This window comes from Sphaerodactylus townsendi, linkage group LG08, assembly GCF_021028975.2.
Source record: "Sphaerodactylus townsendi isolate TG3544 linkage group LG08, MPM_Stown_v2.3, whole genome shotgun sequence".
Classification (NCBI taxonomy): domain Eukaryota; kingdom Metazoa; phylum Chordata; class Lepidosauria; order Squamata; family Sphaerodactylidae; genus Sphaerodactylus; species Sphaerodactylus townsendi.
In genome coordinates this window covers 43,931,473-43,953,964 of record NC_059432.1, presented here as the reverse complement: position 1 = coordinate 43,953,964, position 22,492 = coordinate 43,931,473, and the positions used below count along the sequence as shown (strand labels likewise).

Below are 22,492 nucleotides of genomic sequence, written 5' to 3'. Positions count from 1 at the left end.
AGAAGAATAATCTATTGAGTATGTTTCTTTTTTCCAGAAATGTAAATTTATTATACTTCCTGAATTTAGGAGATTGATTAAAAAATGTGAATGCAGTTTTTATCTTCTAAAAAGGCTTGGACCCAAAGGAGAGCTGCAAAAGTGGGATTTGCTTTTACTTTTTTGCACCTTAAGCTCTATGGCCTATTCACTTTTCACATCTTTTCAAAATGTCAGTCACTGACAAAGAGTAAACCCAGCTGCCTCACTTCCTGCAGAATTTTCAGTCTTGGGAAGTTTCTCGGCAAAATTCCATTTGGAGAATTGTGTGTGTGAGCTATGTTAAGTATGAAGTTTTTGACATACAAATCTTGTTTGTTAACTTTAACTTACATTGCTTTGCAAGCAGAAAGGACCTCACAGGCACCCAGATAAGACAGAAAGGACAAGTGAAGACAGCAAAGGTCAAATCCACAGGCAGAACACTTGACAGTCTATTTAGGTTGACTCGATATGAGCGCATATGACAGCTTCAGGCCAAACTGCCACACTTCTTTCATTTGTTCCTTTTCCTTGTAGAGAGTCCTATGACCAGATATACGCTCTTGTGATCAGCACAGTTCACAGCTTGGTTTTAATTAAGTCATTTTTTTTTTTTTTGCTGCTCAAGTGTTTTAGCAGCATCTGAATTTGCTCAGAGATTGGCAGTATTGAATGCTTAAGACTGACTTTTTTGTCGTTTCATACTTGAGAGTTACGAAAGGTTACTGTTTCCATTCAGTCTATAAAAGCTAAAGGCATATTTTGGTAGCAGACACAAACATTTCCTGGACAGTTTTTGTTTTCTTGCAAAATTTCATTTCATTTTTCTGGGATGCAATATACAGCTATATCAAGGAGGCACCTTCAGCCAAATAAAATCACATTCTGTTAGTTGCAGGTTCAGGGCCACCGATGAATGAACGTAGTCTAACGTAGGCATTATCCAGCAAATATTAATTTTGCCAAGGAAAAGTACTACTGATTTTGCTAAGAGAAAGTAATAAATTGTGTAAAGCTGTAATACATTGTAATAAATTGTGATAGCTTGTAGAAAAGAAGTGTTTGAACCACAGCAAAATGCAAAATATCTGTAAGAGCAATAGCATTCTAGAATTCTCCTCCAAAAAGTTTACAATCTGGCAAAATTATTCCTGTCTCTATATTTATTTGTTTGTTTGTTTGTTTGTTTGTTTGTTTGTTTGTTTGTTCAATTTGATAAACCGCCCTACCGCCCTACCTTTTCCCATGCTGAATTTCTGGAAAGTTTGCCTTAAAACTTTGGACTCTCAACATACCGTAAATGTTCAAAAGACCTCTAAGCTCTTTCATATTCCTGATCAGGACCACAGCCAGAAAATTTTCAAGGGGGAGGGGAGTGAGTGGTGGTCAGCCCATAATTTATTTTCGTTATTATTTATTTGTGCTTTATTATTTATTTAACAAATGTGTACTTGAGACTCAAGATGTATATACATGGTGTAAAGCAACATTATTGAATACCATGAGGGATCTCATAAGCAATGCAATAGATCTAGGATTACGAAAACTAGAAAAGTGCCAAAAAGTTACAGAAATCCTGTCACACACACATATATCCCATGCATTTTACATTCAGCCCATGCTAACTGCTAATTCTGTTCTAGTCAACTGCATAGAGAATTCACATTTGGAAAATTTGTGTGAGGATTCACACTTTTTTACCTCAATCTCTTTCTTTTTTTACAATAGAGAATTTACACGTGAAAGACTCATGATGTTCAAGAGACCATGGTGCTCCGGGATTCAAGAGACCATGGTGCTCCGGGATTTTCTCGGAGCCCAGCAGGTGGACCTGGCATGTGTGTCCTACTGAAACCTGGAGTCTTGTGAAGATGGGGCCGATGCTTAAGCCTTGAAGTCGCGCCCACCAGGTTTCGGCGATGTCTCTACCAATCCTACGAACACCTGGGGCGGGGGGGGTGGCGTGGCATTGTTCTGTCGTGGGTCTATCACTTAGAGGCGGTCCCGTTCAGGAATCACACGGCGCTGGGATGTGTGCATTACCGTCGTTGGCCTCAGGGGTTAGCCATTCTCTGGTGTACGGTGCCCTATGGCACTTTGGGAGATAGCCTACAGCGGCTACTAAGTCAGTGTCGGACTGGGCGTTGCGGTTCCCCAGACTTGTGTCTTGGTGACTTCAAAGCGTCCATGTAAATACCGCCTCATATCAGTGGCTAGGACCTGGTGTCATCATGGCGACACTAGGCCTCTCCTTAGTAAATTCTGGCCCCACTCACGAGGCTGAGCTGCAGCTGGATTTGGTCTTTGCGTTAGGGGTGCTTGGTGGTATCCTCTGTGGGCAGAGTACGCCGTCCGACCATTATGCCAGGTCCCGGATGGACTTACCGCGCGCCGCCCACAATGCAAATGACGGGGAGCTGATTTATGCCACGCCAGCGGAGACTTAATGGATCCCGCCGTTTCCTGAATGCTCTGCGGGACCCTGAACCCGCCCGGCACACTTTCGATGAGCAGGTGGAGGACTGGGAATTCCATTCTCCGATGCCATCGAGGGTTGTTGCCCCGGCGACAACCTCTCGCCCGTTCGGCGTGCTCCGTGGTATACAGAGGAGCTGCGCCTGTAAAGCTGGTAGGCGTCTGGGGCGAGGGTGGAGAAATCTCGTGGCAGCGAGGCTGCTTGAAGCATCTTATAGGGCGTTTATGAAGAAGCCTATGGTGGCGACGAAAGAGAAGCGAAGAGGGTCTTCTCTCTCTTCTCTCGCGTCAGCCTTCTCGCCCGGCGCGAATTATTCCGTACTCAATTACGGTCTTTAACACTCCCTTATCGGGAAGTTCTGCAAATTCTCAATTGAGCATTAGCTGTGCAGAGGCATTTATGAGCTTTTGGATAAAGTGGCGTGTCCGCTCCGCCAGGATCTTCCCTCCACGGTGGCTGGTGGTGAACTGGAGGCTCCTTGCCGTCTTCAGGCCCTTGTTTGGCCAGGTTTTCCTTGCTCTCGACGCTGTTGACGGACCTTAGCTGCTGTTGAACCTACTACCTGTCCTCTGGATCTAAATTTGTTTACTCCTGTTATAAAGACCTGCCAGTGAACTCTGACCCATCTGTTGAGTATCATCAGTAACCATGAGCAAGAGTCTTCGGATGGGTTGAAGGAGGTGATGGTCCACCCACTCTTAAAGACCATGGGTTAGATCCGGGTGATCCTGGCCAGTGCAGCCGTTTGAATCTTTGGTTTCTGGGGAAGGTGAAAGAGTGGTGTTAGACAGCTTCAAGGTTTTCTGGATAACGCGCCGACTTCGACCCCTTCAGTCGGCTTCCGTGCTGGGCATGGGAATGAGAACTGTTCTCGTCGCTGTCTGGAATACCTTAGGTATCTACCCAGCTTGACCGAAGTTCGAGCTGCTGGTATTGCTTGATCTTGTAGCGTTTGATATCGGTAAAATGGGCCTTTTATTGCCTGTGTCTCTGGAGTCGGGGCACTGTCCTTCAATGGATTGTCTCGTTTCTCGGGGGTGGGACTCAACAGAGTGGTGTGGGGATCAGGCCTCGGAAGTGCCCGCTTCATTGCGGTGTTTAGGGGCATTACTATCGCTATTATTTAATATCTATGCTCGACCTTGCTCAGCTGATGCGGAGTTTGGGCTAGCTTGTCATCCAGTATCACGGATGACCGCTCATTCTCTGTTGATGGAGAGGAGCAGTCACGCCCTAGCGGCTCTGGCAGTAGCTCTGGGCGGTTGCTGGTTGGTTCGCGACAGAGCAAAGTTAAAACTGAATCTGTCGAGGCGGAGATCCTTTGGCAGCGCGAGGCGGGATTTTCCAGCCCGCGGTGTAGGAGAAGTCACGGTGGCGCCGACCCTCGTTCATAACCTGGGAGTCCACCTGGATTAGTCTCTTTCAGTAGGCCAAATTGGCCCATACTCTTCCGGACGCTTTTCCGCCGATAGAGCCCGGTTGGCTCCTTCCTCTCCCAAAGCGGACCTAGCCACAGTGGTCACATGCAGTCCGCACCCGCCTCCAGACTGGACTGGCCTTCGCTCTCTGGGCCTTCCCTTCGTCATTGGAGACTCAACTGGTCCAACATCGCGTACGGTTGCTTACAGGCAAGCGCCATCTGGAACATCCAGCCTGTGCTGCGCCAGCTGCATTGGCTCCCAGTGGAGTTCGAATCATTTTCAAGGTGTTAATTGCTGACCTTTAAGGCCTTCGTGGCGGGACCTCGTGCCTCTTGAGACGCATCGCCTATGTCCTACGGCCCTCTCCGGCTGGCTAGAGCCAATCTTTCAGTGGTCCCTGGCCCTCAATGATGCGGCTGGCCTCCACAGGGCCAGGGCCTTTCAGCTCTGGCCCGGTACAGATGGAACACTCTTCCACCAGCCATCAGACCTCTTGGGACCTTGGGGAGTTCGCAGGGCCTGTAAGCGGAACTGTTCGCCCGGACGCTGGAGAGGGACCAGCGGCTGAAGAGTGCCCCCCCCCCTCTTTTAGCTCTTAACGAGTCCTTCTATCCAATAGGACTCGCCACTCTACCCTCTTAGGGAGGATTTAAAATTAGGTATTTGGTGCCTCTTATGCCTCTACTGCTGTTTTAAAGGTTTATGTATTTATTTGTGCGAGATTTATGTTGTACACTTGAGGCCTTGGGATGAAGTAGGTATAAAAGTTTAAATAATAAATAAATAAATAAATAAAATGATAGGTTTCATACCAACCCTAGTGCTGACTGGAGGGGCATGGCCAGTAGTGGGATTCAAATAATTTAACAACCAGTTCTATGATGGGATTCAAATAATTTAACAACTGGTTGTTTACAAACACCATTTTAACAACCGTTTCTGCCGAAGTGGTGCGAACTGGCTGAATCCCACCACTGGGCATGGCAAATGATTGATGGGGCCCTTTTTGTACCACCGTGGCTACCAGCCTGTTTCTGATTATGTCCCTTTTAATGGGCCAGTGATGAGTCAGACTCACAGACTTCTGCCCACACTGAGTGTCACACAGAAAAGTTTAGTCAAAGCTGAATATTCCCAAGTGAAACAAATAATAGGCAAATCTCAATTTTTGATATAAAAAGCTAGATAACATGTAGAGATCATTTTTACTCATCTTTTCCAATTATCTGAAGACATGGGAGAATTTCCTGTTGGCTGTTTCAGAGGCAGATCTGAACAACAGAAGATTTCACAATAAATAGCTCAGGTCACTCACCCTTAATGCCTTCGTCTGCTCTTTAACATGATGTTTGATTCATGCTAGCTAGGCCTTAGTTATGTAGCTAGCAATTAAAAACATATATCTTTAGGAGACAATTAGCTGGAAGCCTTTCAGTGGAATGATTTCTTGCTGCTTGTGGAATCTGATGGTTAGAAATGTTTCCTATGTAACAGTTTCAAGCACCATCTGTTTATTTGTCCATGAATAAGATTTGATAGAAGCCATGAAGCTTGAATAGGTGCACAGTATTTAAAAACATGGGAAATGTCAGTTTAAAACAAATCTAAGAGAGAAAAGAACCACCAACAATAATATTTCTTTTGAGTGTGAATAGTAGAATCATAAAACACCCTACCACTGATGGTATTAACACCTGATTGTCCTTGAAAATCACTGCTGATGTATTTTTTTAAAAAAACCTCAACCAGCTCTTCCCCTCTACTAATAGTTCTAGAGGATGTCCTTGAATGTCTTGAATCATTACATGTTAAGGGCTTCGCACACTTCATAGTCCCTGAGGTTTTTAGTTCCTGCATTTGACATCTTTGCATTGTATAAAGTAGAAAGACGTGAGATTTGGACTGATTTCACATTCTTTTTATATAGGGGAGGGAAATCATAAGTTAAACACACACTCCAGGTCTGTGAGATGGAGATAATAATAAGAGGCTGAAAAAATTCATTTCAGGAATGAAGAAGGAATGTGGTAAGAATAGCTAGAAATTCTGGTGGCCAAACAGCCATTTGACGGAGGCAAATCCAAGTTGTCCCCAAAGTGATTCTGAGCTAACAATAACTGGCCATGGCTCTTTGGCATGACTACATGAATGAAACATTTGTAAGCATACAACAGTCGCATTTCTAGGTTTAATTATAGACACAGAACACTATCTTCAAGTAAGACATGATGGCAACCCACGAGAAGAAGATAAGTTTGGATTTATAGCCCACCTTTCTCTCCTTGAAGGAGTCTCAAAGCAGCTTACAAACTCCTTTCCTTTCCTGTCCCTACAACAGGCACATTGTGAGGTGGATAGGGTTGAGAGAACTCTGAAGAACTGTGACTAGCCCAAGGTCACCTAGCAGGCTTGATGTGCAGGAGTGGGGAAACAAATCCAGTTACCCAGATAGGAGTGTCCCGCTCATGTGGAGGAGTGAGGAATCAAACCCAGTTCTCCAGATTATACAGACCATCATTCTTAACCACTTCACCATGTTGGCTCTCAGAACTAGGTCCCTGTAAAGAGGGAGTTGAGCAATCTAAAGTTCATTAGGGGTGGAATATAACTGTCAGCATGACAAAAACAGCTTTGGAAAGAGTAGATTTGGAAGTAGGAGAAGTGAGCATCAGGGAAAGGGTTAGCTTTTGTTGTGCCATGGGTTGTTTTATGGTTATTATAGCATCTCATAGGCACAACCTTTCTTGTTGAGAAAAGTAATCTAGTATGTATATATTTAAACTCACATCTGACCACCAATGCCCCAGTGTAGATCAAAAATACATACAGTAGGCAATGAGGGCGAAGTTGTAGCTTTCTCCAAACCTGTGAGGAACTCTCAAGTATTGCAAAACAAAATATTTAAATAAATAGGGTGCATGTGTAACCCCTGTGTCAGAATGGGATGACCCAGAAAGGGGTGGAGTCTGAAATGAAGTAGAATGCTGCAGAACTCATGAGGTTGGAGGAAGCGAGACTACCAGGCTGGGACCTTGATTGATTTTATTAAGCCCTTAACACCTTGTTTAAGGTAACTGCAATGTTGTGGGGAACTAGTGGGAAGGGAGTTTATTTTTTTGCTATTTTGTAAATGTTAGAATTTATTGTTTCAGGTTTTTTGTGTATGTAAATTAAGAGAGTTTTCTTTTAACCTTTATCATCTTAAAGCCCAGTCACCAAGCCTCAAAAGTCTTCAAAACCAACCACCAACAGCAAAAGAAGAATTGGACTTGGCAATATCAGTAGACTGTAAATAAGGACTTGAAAATGCAAACTTAACAGGACTGCAAAGTGTAAATGTTAAATGTTTTAATAGTGTTATTTGTTAAGTAAAGTAAACTGTTTTGTTTAAATTTGGTTCTTTGCAACTCCTTCCAAGTACTGCCCCACAGAACCCACAAGCTGAGGTTACACATGGAACTACAAAAAAGCAACAATCCATGCCGCACATCATATGCATAGATACTTCACAGGAAATACTGCGGTAGCAGAAAACATGGTAATGGTGGTCACCAGGAGCATGCACCAAGGGGAAACTGGAGGCAGATGAGTGAGTACAAGGGGAATAAAAGTACAAGCAGAAGGGGGTGGAGCCAGAAGAGAGGAGGGAAGGGGAAATATATATGGAGTCGGGGGGGGGGGCGTAATGGGATCAGGCTTGAGCAAAAAAACTTTTCCAGTAAAATTAGGATTTTGGTTTTTCAAGCTTCCAAATTATCAGAAAACCTGAAAAACCTGAACATCTGTTTACCTTTTGGGCCAGTTAGGCACCCAAAATCCAGATACTTAAAATATCCCAGAAAATGACATTTTCCCTGATTATCCAAAAAGTAGTGTTTGCAGTTATGCTTCTGAGCCCCCATATTACTTGAAACTGCTAAATGTGGTTTACAAACTTTCGTAGATAAATGATTAGAGACTGTAGCCTATGCCACTACGAATAGCTTACTGTAAAGAGGACCCTATTGGATAATGTTTGTACTGCTTAATATGTTATTTTAATACTTATGCTATGCTTCAGTTTTTTAATGAAATCCTAATGCATTTTTTAATTGAATGCCCCATTTTGTTGATCATATTGACATACTATATGCAGTCCATTTTAACTGTGTGAGAAAGGCATACTATATATAATAAATAAAAATAGGGTACTCAAGGTGGCAAACATGAACACATTAAAACACTTCAACATTAAAATTATAATTTTTAAAAGTATACCTAAAATAATTCAAATTATAAACACACAGTACAAAACTAGATTAGTTCTTCTGGCAGAATTCACAGTTCTCTATTATTGTTTTAAGGTCTTGACTTAGTTGTCACTTTGCAAGTTTCTTGCATTTGGTAATTGCTTGATGACTGTTATGAAACATTAAGCCCTGTGACTCAGTAAGTCTTTCTCATTCTACCAAGAATTATTTGAATCATATAGCATGCTGCTAATACATGATGGTCATTCCTTTCTCACAGACCTCAGTACCTTCTGGAGCTCTAGGTCAAAGACAGTAAAAATATGGAGAGGTTGAAATAGTGAATCTGAAATTGGTAGTGATGTTTGTAATATGGTATTTTAACTGATCTTTATGCTGCTTAAAGGTTATATTGCATTTCACAAATAAAACATATTCGACATCTTCTTGGTACCTAATTCAATTTTTTTGCAATTTATCAGTGATACCAGAGATTTATCATCTGTATATAGCTGGAAAGACTCTAGACCCTAAAGGTACTTTGAAAATATTTTGTGTGAAGCACCCTGACCCTCTGCCATGGTCTCTGGAGTATTCACTTGGCTTCAGAATAGAGGCCATCCTTGCCAACAAAAGATCCTGGCTCTCCTAGCTACTGGGTGCAGCTGCTCCTGGCTGACTCACTTCCCCCCTGGCCATTTGGCATTTCCTCCTTTTATCTCTCCACCTAAAGTCCAAATTCCCCTCTCCGCCACTGATTTTTCTCAGTTGGTGGTGCCGCCCCACATTTCCCTATTCACCTCCCTCTTCTTTCTTCCCTCCTTCCCTAGGACCAAGTGTCACCCCTTTTTCCTGGCCTCCTTCACTGCCCTTGCCAGCACCAAGCTCTCCCCCACCACTCACTCACAGCATGCTGCCTAAACCATGCTTTCTTCCAATTCTCTCATTGATTTGCAGGATGGTTCCCTCCCCAACTTTGCCCTGGGCTACAAGCAGGCTGCTTCCCTCTCTGTCAGTGGTGGAGCCATCTTCTCAGGCCCCACTGGTGCTGCTGGTGGTCTTCCCTGCCACCTCAGCCTCCTGGCTGGCCTCCCAACACTGATTTCCTGCCTTATATCACTGCTTCGCCTTGATAAGTGGGAAAGGGGCATCTTGGAGATATGGGGCAGGGAGGGTTATTTAATGTGCCCATGTCAGGGACTTCTCTTCAATTTGGGCATATTGGGTCTTTGAGGCTGTTAATATCCTAGAACAGAAGTCCACAGGTTTCAACACTTCATCATGCTCCTGGTGTAACACGCTTCCTAATCGACAGCTGCTAGTATCAGAACTTATACAGTATTGCAACCGACATTATGCAATACAATGCCAGTTCTGGTACTTTTTTTGTCAAAAGCTATTTTGTCATCAGGAAGGTTTCATCTTGTTTTTCATCTTGTTCTGAGCCCCACTGCCAAGCAATATCAACTTTCAGCAGCTCATTGAGTGGGTGCAATACTTATGCCAAGAGTGGCAACACTCTTCCCAGATAGTGTACCATTCTTCCAAACTTTTTAAATTCTCTACTGGGTCATAGGGGTAGAGGCCAATCCTTGAGATGGCCTCTACTTTCTTTCAGTCAGAGTGTATCCCCTGCTCATCTATGTGATGTTCAAGATAGGTACGTTCTTTCTGGAGTAAGTAAGTACCTTCTGTTTTCATTCAACTTTAAGCCTGATGCTCTTATGGTTGAAAGAACTTTGTCTAACAGCTTGGCATGTTCTTCCTCTGTATGGCCATATGGGCATGCGGCCGGTTCGTCGTGCACATCCCGCCCCCTTATTGCTTTGCCACTGGTGGACTCTATGAATTTATAGCTGGCCGAAGCCCCTCCTCTTCTGAAACCTCCAGCTTTTCAAGCTTCACCCTCCAACCTTCAGTAATTCCCCAACTTGGAGCTGGTAGCTCTATTCTGATTTATTTTTGATTTGATCTCTGAAAGGTCTGTTGAATTTTTAATAGGAGCCATCAAAATGTTATTTGATAGAGTGCAGCTTTACACACATCGGATGATTCAAGGAGTATGCTCCATTTTTTAAAATAGTAACCAGTCTGTAGATTGTTACTTCCTGGCTAAGATGCCCCCTGAAGAGGAATCAAATCTCCTCAGTCTCAAGTGCTCCCCCATGCTTTTCCCATGGCTTTCTCACCACTGAAATGAATATAAAAATTGGGGGGAAGCAGCATGAGCTACTTGAGTCTGGGCATGAAGGAACTGTGTGAGTTTGTGTGAGACTTGAGCCTGCTCCTTATTTCTTCCCATGAGAAAGCCCCTGTTAAAATGAACAGATCAGAATTTGTTTCAAAAGAAGAGTTGGATTTTATATTATGATTTTCTCCTCCTTCAAGGACTGGCTTACAACTGCCTTCCCTTTTCCTCCTCACAATGGACATCTTGTGAGGTAGATGGGGCTGAGAAATTTCTGAGACAACTGTGACTTAACCCAAGATTATCTAGCAGGCTTCATATGGAGCAGTGAGGAAAGAAGCCAATTTCACCAGATTAGCATCTGCTGCTCCTGGGGCTTTCCCCACTCACCTTCTGCTGTGCGCCGCTCTCGCGCCCCCTCGGTGCGGGGTAATCAAAAGGTGCCGTTTCTTCAGCACCAGGAATGACGCGCGCTGATGTGGTGCAAGAGCGGCAGTGTCGGGGCGGCTGTGTGGTTGCCGCCCTTTCAAGTGGGGAAAGCCCCCCTGTGGAGGAGTGTGGAATTAAACCTCATTCTCCAGATTAGAGTACACTGATCTTAACCACTATGCCATACTTGCTTAGCACAAACCATTCAGGCATTCTTTCTTCAGTGTCTCCTAATAAATCATGAGGCTAGATAAGTAATTAGCTGTAGTAAAGCAATTTTTAAACAATGGTTTACTAAGCTATGATAAAGGATGGATTGATTGATATGCATTGGAATTGTTAATCAATGAATCTGTTATACTGTCAAGCAGTTTACCCACAGAGAAACTCATTAATTTAATTAGGATTAAACTTGATGTGATGGCATTCAAAGGTCTCAATCGTGGATGCTACTGTCATTTTAAAGTGATTTAAATGCTATGAGTGGCGGACACTGACTGGGCCCACAGCACAGTAGTCTGTGGAGCTCTAGTCCCCGCTTCCCATGCCTTTTAAAGCAGCCCTTGGGGTTGCAGCTGTTTCAGAACTTGAAGAGGCATGGGGGAACCAGAAGGCCTCAACCAGCTACTCTGTAGGCTCATTTACAATCAGGCCCTTGCAACATTTTAAAATTGCTTTAAAATGCCATAATTATTCTTGTTTGGCTCAGGAACTAATGTGTTTGTTTTGGGAACTAATTTTTTTAAATTGCAATTTCTAAAAATTGCAAGAAGAGAAATCAATGCCAGAAAAAGCGTACAGATTCAGAAAAGAGGAGGTTTCCCTGAACCAAGCCGATTTAAAAATCTTTTGTCCAACATATATGTAAATTTCTTCAAAGCCAGACAATAAATCATCCCCCAAAGAGTGTTATGCTCTGTAAATGAAAATCTACTGGTGATCCCTGTCCTGAAAGAGGTATGACTAGCCTCAACAAGGGCCAGGGTTTGGGGGGGCTTTGCCCCGTCCTGCTGGAACACGCTATCCTGTGTGACCATGCCATTCTGCAAGGCTAGTAAGACAGAGCCGTTTCACCTGGCATATGGTTGAGGTGGATAAGGTTTTCCATCCGTCAGGCCTCCCCTCCCCCAGGTACTACTTCTTGATGCCATAAAGTTAGAAGTTCTTAATATTTTAAAAATGTTTTAAATGATCTTAATGTTTTAAATGTATTTATATATTTTTTAAAATGTTTATACTGCTTATGTTTTAAATGGTTTTTATCACGTACTATGGAAATGTTGTGAGCTGCCCTGGGTCCATTGAGGAAAGGTGGCATACAAAACCAGTGTAATAAATAAATAAATAAATAAATACATTTAACTGAGACCCTGTTTAAGCTCTTGTTAAAGATGGGACCAAGAAGATATTCATAATTCATAGCAGATCTAGAGTTTGAGTAGATTTAGTGCTGTAAGTGGTGGCTAATGAATGAGCATCACAGAAAACAAAAATACAAATCATAATGACTATGTAAAATAAACTTGTTTATCTGTATCTAACAGAATAAACGGGAATGGCCTGGGAATTCATTTTCTTTTCTATGACAGACATGTAGGCACACTATACTTTTGACAATTTGTATCACAAAGAGATCCTGGTCAGATGTGAACACTTTTAAAGGCCTTTTAATGGCAACCTTTTCAGTTCAGTCACTTGATAGTTCTGTGCTGGCAACAAGGATGTGTCCTTGCCATTTTTTCATTTAGCAAGAATAAAAGCCAACCAGCGACCAATTAGTCATACTTAAATGTGATTTGGTGACATTTTTGTTCCTGAACTCTTGGTATAAAATGGTCATTTAGGAAATGACTTGTGAGAAAGATAAGGAATGTCGTTCTACAATTGTGTAGTTCCACTTACAATTACAAGTTTTAAAAAATAACAGAAATGGTCAGGTAAATATATTGGACTCAGACATTTTTTTTAAAACATAGAATTGGATAAGAACCTCTTTTCCAAAAAAGATTTATAGCAAAAATCACTAATATAAAATTAATATGAGTTTTTCTTGCACTCTCTTCAGGCTAAATGTTATATTAATTCTCTGGATCTCAACAATGCATATGTGGAGGTGTTACCCTATTGTCCCTTCTAAGGTAAGTAATAAAAATTTCTTGTGTAGGCAGATGTTATATGTGTTGTTTGTAACATTGTTTTACTGCTTTAAATATAAGCATCAAATATATTTAACAAAGTCTTACTAACAAAGGTTTTTGAAATCCCTTTACTATAATTGTATATCTGAGTTGCTTAATTCAACATATTGTGTGTCTGCAAAAATTCCAGTTTTTGATTTCCATGGATCCAGATTTTAGAATACAGGAATTTTTGAAAAGATGCTAATTAGCTAATATAAACAATTTTCTTTTGATAACTTTTCTTCATTTAATTCTATTTTTTATTTATGCGCTGTTTTCATGACTTGAAATACGATCGTTTAAAGTACACTATTATGCATCTGAAGATAGGAGCATTTGGAAAATTATATAAAGGGAAATGAATCAAAATTTAATAAAAAGTCAGAGGTAGACTTTTTCTGGAAATAACGATTGCTGTTTCAGAGTCACTATATGTAAATAAGTTATCCATTGTTTGCAGATATTTTGATTTCTTTGGAAATATTCTATGAATAATGCTATGATACATGTAAGGGAAACTCATTTTCTTGTAGCACTCTCATGGAACACAAAACATTAAGGACATATTTTTGTCCTAAACTCCTTGATTTGAAATTTCTAATTCAAAACTCTAAAAAACTGAAACATCCATGAACTAAGCCTACTAACTTTCATGGAGGCTGTTCATGAATTTGCATCGCTGCTGCATTACCTAATGCTTTATTATTCATATCATCTTCACAATAACTCTGGGAAGAAAGTTATAATTACAGGCATCCCTTGGTAAGCATTTCAACCTGGGTCTGAAGTGCTTATTCTAACATTCTATCCATTGCCCCAGGACTAAAATTGATGGGACTGTGTTCTTCCTTTGTTGGTTTTCAGTGGGATACATATCTGGAGCCATTAATTCTGGAGCCACTAATTCACTGACTGCCATTTCAAAGCATGGCTAGAGTTAGATTGGTGTATTTCACAGTGCATATTTTAAATATTTAAAAGGAACAAATGTCTGATTATTTCAATAAAATTCTATATATTGATTACTAAAGGCACAAGGGACATGAAAAATAATGATTAATCAGGACAGAAGTGTTTCTTAACCACTTTCACATAATAGAACATTTATCAGATAGGTAAAAGCTGTATAGTTTTTGAAGAAAGAATAGATGTGGGAAAAATCCCCTAGAAAACACTGGCTAATTTTGTAATGCTCATCAGCTTGCTCTCATGAAAATCTTAGGGTTAGTGTGGGATTTTTACATCACAGTAATATTATCACGTTTTAATTAATAAAACATATTGGCTGTACAAGTGGAACCTATTAGTATGCCACTTATCTTATTGACATGAACTTTCAATTAACCTTTCTCTAAGAGTTGTCTTCTGTTTTGTACAAGAATTCTGTTTTTTCCAGGCTATTGATTAGTGTTCATCCATTTTTAATGGATGTGTTTCCTTACAGGCCTCATTGTGGAGATATGAAATGTTAAATATATTCATTTTTATTCCTCTTCCCACATACCTGTTATCAGTTTGCCTTTTACATACACTTTAAGAAGGCTCTGTTATTAATTAGTTATAAACCCTAATTGGTTGTTATGCTTCTAGAAACTGAGGGTGATTCAAATTAAAAACTTGAAGCAGCACCATGGCTCTTCCTACAAAGAAAGTAAAATGCATACATACAGAAGCTTTGTTCATAACAATGATTTTGGTCAAAATCCTTGAAGTTGTTATGGGGTAGGGATTCCAATCAGTGTCCTCAGAGGTGCACAGTAGTAATATGACTTCTGATTCATCTCCAGCTCCTAGCAGAAAGAGCCCAAATATCTTAGTTGCTTCCAGAGCTGACTTCACTCCATTATTCATCTGACACACCCTGGTGGGCTAGAAAAGACAATTAAACAAAGCCAGGCAGAAAACTAGGGATGTACTTCCCCTAAGTAATTCAGTTCTTTCCTGAACTGGATCACAGTTGACAGTACCCTACCACAATACTTTCATAAGTTTCTTTACAAAACATGCATTTTCTTCCCTTTGTTTTGAAGCCTCTTGCTTTGGCCATACAGGAAAGACAAAAGTGCTGAGGCACCAGCTGGTTGTTCTCTAGCTTCTACCTCCATTCAGCTCTATCCCAGTCCCTAATATGACCAAGGCAACATCTCTTGCATCTATCAATGTTGGGTAGTTTTGGTGAGAAAGACTAACAGCCAGTGATGTAGATATAGATTTTTTATGGGGGGGGGTGTTCGGGGGTGAGGTCATGCCCCCACCAGCCTCTGGGGGCGTGGCCACGCCTCCCCAAGCCCCACCCCCAGCCTAAGTGCTTATAAAAGCAGCTCTCCGAGGCAAGGGATGGCAGACTCCTGTGACCTGCCCGCCCCACTTCCCCCACCGGCTGGGCTCCCAGCTGGCAGCCAGCAGTCCGTTCTCTCTCCCCTCCAGGCAGAGGGGTAGCTAGGGAAAATGGAGCTCAGTGCAAAATGTGAGGTTTGTACATCCCTCCCCTTGGACGACTGCTGTGATGCTGGAATCCACCCCCAAACAGCATAACTTTGGTGTTTAAATTAGGTTTAAATTAGGGAGCCCAGATTCTCCTTTTAATCCACCTTAAAGGGAGAATCTGAGGTCCCCAGATAAAACAATATTGAAAGTGATGCTGTTTTGGGGTGGATTAGTCCCCACCCTGAAACAACATCACTTTCAATGTTTAAACTGCGGACTTCAGATTCTTCCTTTAAATCCATGCCGAAGGGGGTGGATTTAAAAAGAGAATCTGGGAAAATTTGGGGGGTGCCTGCTGTCAGGGGTACAATTGTTAAACTGGCAGCACCAAACTTTCAGGGTATATTTATGAGACTCTCCTGATGAAACCACCCAGGTTTGGTGAAGTTTGGTTCAGGGGGTCCAAAATTATGGACTCACAAAGGTGTAGCCCCCATCTCCTATTAGCTTCCATTGGAAACAATGAGGGATGGAGGCACCCGCTTTGGGAGTCCATAACTTTGTACCCCCTGGACCAACCTTCACCAAACTGGGGTGATATCAGCAGCAGACTATCCTGATGATACCACCTAGGTTTAGTGAAGTTTGATTCAGGGGGTCCAAAGATATGGACCCTCAAATGGGTAGACCCATCTACTATTAGCTCCCATTGGAAACAATGGGACACCCCTTTTGGGGGTCCATAACCTTGGACCCCCTGAACCAAACTTCACCAAACTTGGCTGGTATCATTAGGGGTATCACCTGACGATAGTTTGAAATTTTGGTGCCGCTAACCTAAAAACTGCTCTCCCTGCAGGCCAAAAACCAAAAAACCTTTAAAAATTCAAAAACCCACAAACGGGGGAGGGGGGGAGCTTCAGACATGCAATGGGGGGGCTGAACCCAAGAACCCCCCTTACCTACATCCTTGCTAACATCCCAATCCTGTGGGGCAGGGCAAATGCACTGATGAAGGCAGTGTGGGGCACTCCCGCCAATGGAGGGGACAAAGACATCAGTGGCTGGGCACCTCTCAACTCCTCAGTGGCAAAACTGGTGTCCAGTTGGATGCTGGCATAGGAGAAGTGGGTTGGGACATTCTTTAGGACCAGGAATGTGGCGGTCCAGGCCTTGGACTTACACCACCTGAAAGGGTAGCATGACTGTATTTAGCCCTATGGAGGGCTTTCAGGCAGCCAGGGTTCTTTTTTATGTTTGTTTGCTTTAGTTGTCTTCCCACACCATCTGAAAGTCCTCTGGAAGTGGTGGAAGAGAACAGTCCCCAGTCACCTAGGGTCTGTGAATTAGGCTATAAGTGTACTGTAAGCAGAGTTATATAATTTCAAGGCTATCAACTCCAGTGGATTACAGGGGTATAACTAGGTTCAGGAGGCACAGTTAGGTTCCAGTTACTACCACTAAAGGCAATTTTGTTGGCAAGATGGCTAGGGCAAGCTGCTAGTTCAGATTCAGAGACCTTTATTAGGCATATAGAACACAGGGAGAGTAAAGAGTAAATCCAGTAGAGAACAGTAAAAGTAATATGGTCAGCAGCCAAGGGAATCTAGTTCAAAATGCGCAGCAAAAATTTGGCTACGATTTCCATTATCTGAACCTTGGGATTGTTGAGCAGGAAAATCATCTTTGCATTGATAGGAAGGTCCAAGAATCTAACTGAGAATCCAACCGAGGTTAAGGCAGAGAAGTCCGGCCTAAAGCTATTATCCTTAGGGCAGGAGAACAAGATGTGTTCAAGGGAGTCAGTGTAAGTAGGGCAGAAAGAACAGTGTTGATCATGCCGAGGGATGTTTAAGAACCGGCCTTGAAGTAAAGATGATAGAAAGGAATTGCATCTTGCACTTGAGAATGCACATCTGAGTTTATGGTTAGGAAGTCAGTTCAGATAATGGGCAACACAGAGCTTTTGGGAAATAATCCCAAAGTACAAGAGTGAACAGGAACTCTGTGCCTTATTCAAAAGATGTTGATATTCCTTGTTCTGCCCCCCAAGTGAATCTGTTTTTGGTGCCCTGTACTTGGCTAGGACAGTGGGGGAGACCCAAGCCAGGTTCAACAGTTCTTACAATAGGTTTATTACTTGAGAGAAACAAGACCCTAACTCCTTCCTTGGGTCTATCTCAGGGGTCTTCAAACTATGCCCCCCCCAGATGTTAATGAACTTGGCCATGCTGGCAGGGGCTGATGGGAATTGTAGTCCATGAACATCTGGAGGGCCATAGTTTGAAGACCCCTGGTCTATCTAAATCAGAGTACCTGCTTGTCTTGAGCAGGTTTGCAGCTGTGGACTGTGTCTTCTCTTGGTTGCTTTCAAGAAAGTCCACTGTGTCTTGCTTCCTTTCAGTTCTTTCAGTCTTTGTCTAGTTCTAACTGCTGTTAAACTTAACTTGTGCTCTATGGACCACCATATAATAATATGTACGTCAAGAATATTCCAGTCTCCAAGTACCCTTAGCACCTCACTCTGACTGACAGGCTAGAACTAAAACAGGGGATTGCTGGGTAAAGAAAGGAAACTGCTTATTGGTAAATGTCTTAAAGGGACAGGGGCTAACTAAAATACCCTCCCTTAGAAGACTTAACAATGAACTAAAACCATGCTAACTATGGGGAAACTGAATCTTAATGGGGAAATAACAAAAGCTTCTGTGGGGGCATGACATTCCTGCTCAAATAATTTGTTTTTAGTTGAACATAAACCTCATTGGCAGTGAGCATGAGCAAGGAATCCCAGGCATGGTCCAATGAGGAGATCTTAGCCTCAATTAGTAGCCACCAGTCAGAGGTCTGGAGTTCATGCATCACTAGTTAGACCAAGCTGTGGACATTGGAATGGAAACAGAGGCGCACCCAAAATTTAAAAGTGGTGACCTATGCCCTGGTTTCCAAAAGGTGCTGTCCTGCCTCAAGGCAAAGGACTGCATGGGGGACACAGTGTGGAACTCCAAATATTTTATTTAGGAAGCTGGACTGCAACTGTTCAAGCTTGGATTTCCATGCATGGATTCCTATAGGAACCCCATACATTAGATGTTGAACCACTTTTGTGTTGAATACTTTTAGGGCTGCTGGGATGAATCTGCCACCATTAAGGGTAAAAAACTTCAGAACAGCAAGCTGCTAGTTTAAGGGTAACCTGTTTCAAGGACTAGTTTGGCAAATGATGTATTATGAACCTTTGTTTATACTTCAGATAGGTTAGGGAAGAAAAAACCTAATACCTCATTGAAGTTTAGAAATAGTGCATTCTGAACCATGGATGTTAAGCTTTCCCTGTCATCAAGAGTTAAATTACTAATTAAACTAGTCACAGAAACTCAATTTTTGGCAACAACAAATCTTCACCCTTCCTTAAAGGAAAGCCAGGGCAATATAACATAATTCATATTACCTTTCTTCTGAGAGTAAACCTAACAACAATAATAGCAGCAGTCCTTACAGGTGAGTCGTGCTTTCTCATCTGTGGACCTCATAAAAACCTGAGAGTCTGTATCTGTAATTTAGAGATAATACAAATTCATCTGTGTCTTTGAAGCCTAAATGGGTTTATGTGCGTGTATATGTGTGCTTTTCATACAAATAGATATTTGTGGCTTTCTCTTATCTGCTTTTCCCCTAATCTATATTTTTCTTCTCAAATCTTCAGACCAATAATTCTTTTTATTTGAATTGCCAGGTGTCTGGAAAATCTGATTACTGTCTACTCCAGATGAACCGTTGCCTAGCCAAGGTGGATGGGTCTGAAGAGCTAGCGTTGTTAAAACCTTTCCTGAGGAAGGTGTTTATTAAAAGGTCCTTTCGAAATGGGGTTGGATCAGGAATTAAAAAGAATTCATTTCAAAGAATGAAGTCGTAGACAAGTGCCTGAGGAAATAGACCTATACATGAAGAAAGAAAAAGTTTAACTGGATGTGGTTAAAATTGTTTGTAGTGCATTTTAGATGATGAAACCATCAGAGACAAATGTATCAGTGTGTTCATAATGTAAACAGATCTTTATCTGAAACAGTGGAAGCAAATGTGATTGTTCAAGCAGGCATTTTTTCAGAGTTACAGAGTATGCATTTTATTCTATTTGTATTAAAAAGTATTTTTAATTTAATGCCACCTGTTAGAAACTATGTTTCGTAACACAAAAATAAGTCTTGTTGTTTGAATATGTTTATTTGCAATGGGTCATGGACAACATCTGAATGTGTTCATGCCTGGTTTAAAGAAATATTTTATTGAGTTTTGCTGAAATGATTCTTATTTGCGTGGTAACATTGTAGTATAATTTCATTTATCGAAAGCACTAGGCATTTGGATAAATGGACATTACATGGGGCTACAGGGAACTGGTCATCCAGATTCCCATAATGGTCACTCAGCTTTTCATAATACAGTTTGTCAGTTTCTATAAGGAAGCAATGGACAATTCAGTCAGCAATGAACTATATAAATTCATCTTGTGAACTCCTATCCAAAGTATTTTATAGATCATGCACCTCTTTACAGAAAAGATACCTATCTTGTAGGAGTCTCTCAAATTAACACTGTAAATGTGGCCTCAGATTGCATTATAATACTTTATAAAATTATCTCCTCAGAAATCACACTCTGGGGGTATGCCATTCCTGTTTTGCACTGTATACTAGGAAATATAACAAAATCAGTGTAACAGTTATGCAACAAATATTAGTTGAAATGAGTCCGTTTTTATTCATTTCTTTAAAAGATGGGTTAGTCTGAGCAGTGACAGAAAATATTCTTTACTTTTTTAGGTCTTAACTTTTATTTCTTTGCTATACAAAAATAGACCTGGTTAGCTCTGCAGTCGCAAAACATTGTAGATTTTGTCAACAAGGAAAGGTCATCTGCTGAGTTACATTATTTGTGTGACTTTTACCTTGTGGCCATTTTGTAGGAGAAGTGATGTAACAAACTCAGTGTACTGGCATTAAGATGTTATAAAGAGTCGACTTGATACAAGGCAAAAATATTGGTCACTCTTTGAATAAACAATATAATTTAAACATCACAAAAATAGTAAAAGATGTAGAGGCTGAATAATAAAGCTAATTTGTCTGAAATGCAATAAAAGAAACAACATCATCCATCTGTTGTCATATGAATAAAAATATGTTATGTACATGCTCAGTTGTGGACATCTTTTGTGGAAGAAAGTAATAATACTGATGGCAGATTTCTGATTAATTTGGGGAAAAGGGAAAACCAGGTGCCCCTACAAGTCCTTGAAGATTTTCTACTTCTTTGCAAAAACCTCTGCATAGTAGGACTTCTGCATGAAGGATCTTGTTGCACAAGGGCAACACAATCAGAATGAGATGTCTGATTTGGGCAGGTTCCCAGAGTGGCAATATGAATGTATTCTAAATAAATGAATAAATAATGTTCTGAATCCAACTTCATGATGTACAAAATCATTAAGCATCAAATAACAATGGGTACTAGGAATAGATGTGTGTGGGCAGCCCCATTCATGAGCTGGGCACTTGGCTGCCATCCCTAAAGTGGCTTCCTGGCAGCATGGGGTGGTTGAAAAGCCTCCCTGCCACTGTGAAGCCCCAATGGAGTGCACTGGGCTTATGCTAGCTGACTGTCTGGCTTAAGTGTGGACTACGACCAGCCAGTGTACCACCAGCAAAGGTCAAAATGGAGCCAACTCCTCCTGTATCCCTTCCTCACCCATGCTAACCCAGAAGTGATGTGGCCCTAATGTGGCATTCAGTGCTGCATGCCAGCCTTTGGGGGTGGGGCTGCAGCCGCCACCACACATTGGCAGGATTGCCCCTCTGCTGGGGTAAGTGCCCTTGGGAGGGCAAATCCACTGGCACCGCTGACGCACCACTCCCTGAAGAGGATTCACCTCCCCTCTTTGGATGGGGCTCTTAGCATGAACAAAGTGGAGGGTGGGGTTGTTATTCATTATATAACACAAAATAGGCATTGCTAAAATCTGTCACACTCAAATTCAAGGTTAGAATCTGGATGAGATGAACAGTCTACTAGCTGGTGATTCTGAATTGCCTGTTGGGTGGCCTTTCAGAGCAATCAGTTCTGATGGCCTTTGGTCTTTTATTCAAACTGCCTTCATGATGAGCTGGATTGCAAATATGGCCATAAGGGGTCCCTTTGAGATGGAACAGTCCTATTGGATTGTCACCCAAATCTTACCATGTCAGATAGCAATTTCGTTCATCAGCCCTTCAGCCTTTAGCGTTTCTGTATGTAAATGAAAAATTACACTCATGATCCTTTATTTACAACCACAAAAGCATTTTTCATAATATTAGAATAACATAACTACTTGGGAAAGACCAATGAACCAAATCCATTTTGACACTAACCCTGCTGTTTCCAGAAATCTTGTGACCTTGGCATAGGACTAAATACATTGTTTGATTGATTTGGTGTGATTTGCAGTTCTAATGGCATGTGATGGAATCCACTGAAAATCACTATTCATGCTGTTCCCATAATTTAAATATGAGCCCTAACATAGATTAGAAAACAATTTCTATCCATAAACATTCAGTGAAAGGATGGGGAAAATTGGGATTTTTTTAAAACCACTGTTATACCACCTTGATTGTAAATATGAAAGGGTGATTAAAAGTGGAGGCTAGGATCCTCTCAAAGTCAGTAAATCAGGCTCCAGGAGAGCATTAATCAAACCAGTTTCTGGGCACAGCTGGAAGTGCTTAATCTATACTTAGTGGGTCTCCAGGTCAGACTCTGTAAGTTGTTGTCAACCGCTCTTTTAATGCTCTACTTACAGGTGATGATACCCATTGCTCATTGTAGTTTCACTTTCAATTGTATTTCAGAACGCAGCCACCCTACATTCTGTTTGTATGAATCGGGCCTAAATGCCAAAAAAAAAAAAAAGAATAATTCCTCTAAATCAACAACAACGGAAATGGGGAGACGGAACATTTTGCTTCTCACAAAATACTGGCAAAATAGGCAATTAGACAACTTGATGCAAAAGCACATTATTTACTTACAAGATTGAAATTAGTTATTGTAATGGCATACAACGGGCCTGATGATTACCA

At 41.6% G+C, this 22,492-nt stretch overlaps 1 protein-coding gene across 1 annotated transcript; it reads left to right on the top strand.

Moving 5' to 3' along the window:
* The first annotated feature begins 12,635 nt into the window (after nt 1–12,635).
* NPS (neuropeptide S) lies at nt 12,636–19,564 on the top strand. The gene is made up of 3 exons (XM_048506421.1): nt 12,636–12,701; nt 12,821–12,902; nt 19,108–19,564. The coding sequence occupies exons 1-3, from the start codon at nt 12,694–12,696 to the stop codon at nt 19,285–19,287; spliced, it is 270 nt and encodes an 89-aa protein (XP_048362378.1). The 5' UTR covers nt 12,636–12,693; the 3' UTR covers nt 19,288–19,564.
* The last annotated feature ends 2,928 nt before the right edge of the window (nt 19,565–22,492 follow it).

What these genes read in the sequence shown, in the direction of transcription:
- NPS (XM_048506421.1), top strand. An exon ending in ACCCTATTGTCCCTTCTAAG is followed by an intron (nt 12,903 to 19,107) that starts GTAAGTAATAAA and finishes TTGAATTGCCAG; the next exon opens with GTGTCTGGAAAATCTGATTA.